The 3548-nt window shown below is 40.7% G+C and overlaps 1 protein-coding gene across 1 annotated transcript; it reads right to left on the bottom strand.

Moving 5' to 3' along the window:
* Nucleotides 1-1043: 1043 nt before the first annotated feature.
* On the bottom strand, nt 1044-3281 carry LOC108142248 (zinc carboxypeptidase). The gene is made up of 5 exons (XM_017265968.2): nt 2932-3281; nt 2362-2877; nt 1933-2026; nt 1352-1648; nt 1044-1294 (listed from the first exon to the last, which is right to left on the bottom strand). The coding sequence occupies exons 1-5, from the start codon at nt 3079-3081 to the stop codon at nt 1101-1103; spliced, it is 1251 nt and encodes a 416-aa protein (XP_017121457.1). The 5' UTR covers nt 3082-3281; the 3' UTR covers nt 1044-1100.
* Nucleotides 3282-3548: the final 267 nt, after the last annotated feature.

The raw sequence follows: 3548 nt of genomic DNA, 5'->3' as shown, positions 1-3548 counted from the left end.
ATTTTATTTTTGGATGCCAGCGACGCAAGTGGAAAACGCAATTTCATTAGACAAATTGAAAAAAATAAGTGCAAGCGTACACAACAACCAGAGCGAAAGGACTCTGTGAGAGGTTCCCATATATCCCATATATCCTATATATACATCTTTTTTTATGTACTATATATGTACCCTATGTATTGAGAAGACTGACGCCATATTGCGGACAATCTGAAGATTTTTGCTGGTCGTTTGCCATTCGTTGCGATTGTTTTTCACGCGCACATACGTGTAGGAGCGGAATGGAGTGTATATACAGATGTGGATGGGCATCCAACGGTGGAGCAGCCTCGTCCTTGTCCAACAGGATGCTGCGCGCGCGTTGAAAAGAGGCGGAGACTCTCTGCCCAAACGGCAAAAAATAAAACAAGCCCAACACTTGGCGCTGCGAGGAGCACAGCGCGGAAAACACAGCCCGGAAAAAAAGCCAAAGAAAGCACTGAATGCAGCCGGGGCTCTTCCCTTTCAACACAGTGTTTTCTGTTCGGCAGCACTCGCTTGCCTCACTTTCCCAACTTTTCCGCTTTCCCCCAAAAACGATGCGACGTCGCTGATTGGAAGCTTCGGCAACCTGCTCGTTTTTGGGGCGGAGCAAAAGCTCTCGACGCAGTGGCGCCACCAAATGGGGGAGCATTTTACATTCAAAGGGGGTTCATTTGTCTAAAAATAAAAAGTTACGTTAACCTCTTTTTACAGGACACAGTACGTAAAATATGTTTTATTTCGAGTTCTCAAGATGTTACAATACGATGTTATTTTAGATGTTATTTTATTATTTTTTGAATAATTTATTTTAATTTTTTTTGGGGTTCAATTGATATCTAGATATTCAAAGACAGTATTCCAAATAACAAAGATTTTAAAAAGTAGTAAAATCAATTTTTTACATTCAGTTTGGCAATCGTTTTTTTGTTTATTAAAATGGGTTATACTTTACACTAATAAAAATAACAATTTGAGTTTTGGTTTATATTTTACATTGTAAGCTTACTATTGTCTTTAAATATAAATTAGTTTTACATTTTTTGATCGAAATAAGTAGCTCTTCTGTTATTAGCAACCTACAAAATATCAATTTCTCGGGCTGCGGCAATCATGCCAACAAATCCTTCGGTCACCTCGCGTGCCACTGGAATAATATCCTCGGGTGGAAGGAGAAAGCCAAGAGCGCCCTTATCGCGCAGTTCTATGGTATAGGGTATTTTGATGTTCTTCACCGCATAGGCCCATTCCTTGCCCGAACCAGAGACTTCATCTATAAAATTGAACATATAAATGATCGAAAATTTGAACTACAAGATGGGCAACCCACATAAAGTTGTAGCACTGGATCCGTAGGTGAATACGGTGCCATATCTCCTGTAAAGAGCATCCGAAAAGCCCTTGGCCACGTGCATCATTTGGGGATAGTGTTCGGGGAACTCAGCAGCGGTATGTCCCCAAGGTGAAAGCACGTACTGCCCATAAGAGTGAAGCGATATGTAGATCTTAATGCTGCCATCAGGTATGGAGTTGTTTATATAAGCAGTTAGCTGGCTGATTTCGGGATCTGATTCTGCCGAGGGTCCAGCATAGATCTCTGAGCAAGGATTCGATTCGGCACCAGTCACTTAATAATAAATGCATTAATTAACATAAGATAAAACTAGTTTACTTTTAAGTTAGTTAAGAGTGGTTTAGGAATCCTAAAACGGAATTCTGACCCATCCACTTATTATCTATGCTTAACTGACCTATGGATATGAATACAAAGTTATGTTTCTATTTTTAAAAAGTGTCATTAATTAATGTTCAGCTTATTAAAAAAGTTTTCTCGTAATGTTTATCTCAAAAATATAAGTTGTGTATTAATCTAATAGCCTTTTTCTGTGAGAATATTTTTAAAAAACTTACACATCCAAAGAAAATCGAAGTTGCGATTAAGGTCGGTTCCGATGCACTTTCCCGTTGGATCCGAGGGCAGACGGGACTTTCGCCAAAGGCGTTCCTACCAGTCATGGGAATAACGAAAATAGGTATTTTATAATTGGTTCCGATCAGTGATAAGATGACGGCGCTTTAATCGACACGTATTTAATCTGATCGCAAATATTTTTGCAACGAGTCGGCGGCACTTTCAATTGCGGTAATCACTCAATAACACTAGTATTATGATAGAGGGTATATTGCCATAGGAATATTGCAAATTGTTTTTGGAAACCAACATTGCTTCAATGCTTTTAAGCTTGCACTCAAAGCATCAATGTCGATTTATAAAAAATTGTTTTAACTTCTGCTTGCCAAAGTTTAATAAATAAACAACTTATACGGAGTGCAACTTACATGCTCATGGGAATAGGCAAAACCATCCACATTTAGGACGGGTATGATGTACCAGTCTACATTCTGGGCTATATCCCTAACCGCTGGATTCCGGGGTACCAGTAACTCATCGATGAAGTAGGTGATCGTCGATGAGGTAATCCATTCGCGGGCATGAATGTTGGACTCAATGAAAACAGCTGGATTTCCCTCTTTGTGTGAAAGTTTAACACCCCTAATGGGTCTTCCCTCGTAGGAGTTTCCGATGGCGAAGGGTGTGACTATATCGGGATAACGAGCCTCGATCACATCAAGCCATGAGTATATTTCTTCAAGAGTGTGAAACTGAGTCCACTCCATGGAAGTAATACGCTGTTTGGGTCTTTGGGCATCGATGTGGGTTTGAACATTCTCGATCTTTAGGCTATATGTAAAATTGTGGGTGGCCAATAGGCTTTCAAAGATCTCCTGAGATTCAGGAGGCAGCATTAAGTCAGAGGATTCACCCAGGTGACGAGCTTCACGCCAACTGCTCAGCTGTAGAAAAAGTTAGTTTTAATAAAGATATAAGGTTGTTAAGCTCTAACCTACCTTTAAGTCTTTTTCTTGAGCATTGAGCAACTTATACTGTTCCAGGTTATCAATCCTCACATTGTAGACTTTATAATTATCATATCGGACTTGCTCTACGCCAAAAACCAGACCAATGAGTCCTACGAATAGGAGAATTTGCACCGACATACCGCTCGAATGAAAGGCTACCGGGTAACTGTCGAAGCCCGAAGAATTGCAGTTTGATTAGACCAAACTTATCGCGACGACTGCCCAATGAGCCCACTAAATAGGCCAACTCGAAAAGTATTTTTTATCAGCTATAAAAACAAACTATTTTGGGCTGGGCGAAAAAAAACCACAAAAAGGGCGAAGACTCCAAACAGTTCGAGTTGTCTGGGCAGGCGAGCACTTGGTACTTAGGCTGTCTCTCAACTTTGCACATAAATTTTGTGCAACGGCAGCCCATTTCATTGTAGGTCATTGCATAATGAAGTTACCGCCCCGAGGCACATAAATTTCCCTCGAGCTGGAGGAGATTTCAGCCCGCTTTCTGTTCGCTGTCTTCTGTTTGACTTGCGGCGCTTAGTGTGGCGCATTTTGTGTAGGCCTGTTTCGAGTTGGAGTTTCAGTTTCAGTTCGTTTTTTATGTCCTG

This window comes from Drosophila elegans, unplaced genomic scaffold (assembly GCF_018152505.1).
Source record: "Drosophila elegans isolate 14027-0461.03 unplaced genomic scaffold, ASM1815250v1 contig_208, whole genome shotgun sequence".
In the NCBI taxonomy this organism is placed as follows: domain Eukaryota; kingdom Metazoa; phylum Arthropoda; class Insecta; order Diptera; family Drosophilidae; genus Drosophila; species Drosophila elegans.
This window is presented reverse-complemented; position numbering and strand designations above follow the sequence as displayed.

Bases quoted from the DNA above. Each gene is read 5' to 3' on its own strand.
- LOC108142248 (XM_017265968.2), bottom strand. From the start codon at position 3,081: ATGTCGGTGCAAATTCTCCTATTCGTAGGACTCATTGGTCTGGTTTTT. The intron at 2,878-2,931 runs GTAGGTTAGAGC...CTTTTTCTACAG, and splicing joins CTCAAGAAAAAGACTTAAAG to CTGAGCAGTTGGCGTGAAGC. The intron at 1,649-1,932 runs GTAAGTTTTTTA...TTTATTATTAAG, and splicing joins CTTCGATTTTCTTTGGATGT to TGACTGGTGCCGAATCGAAT.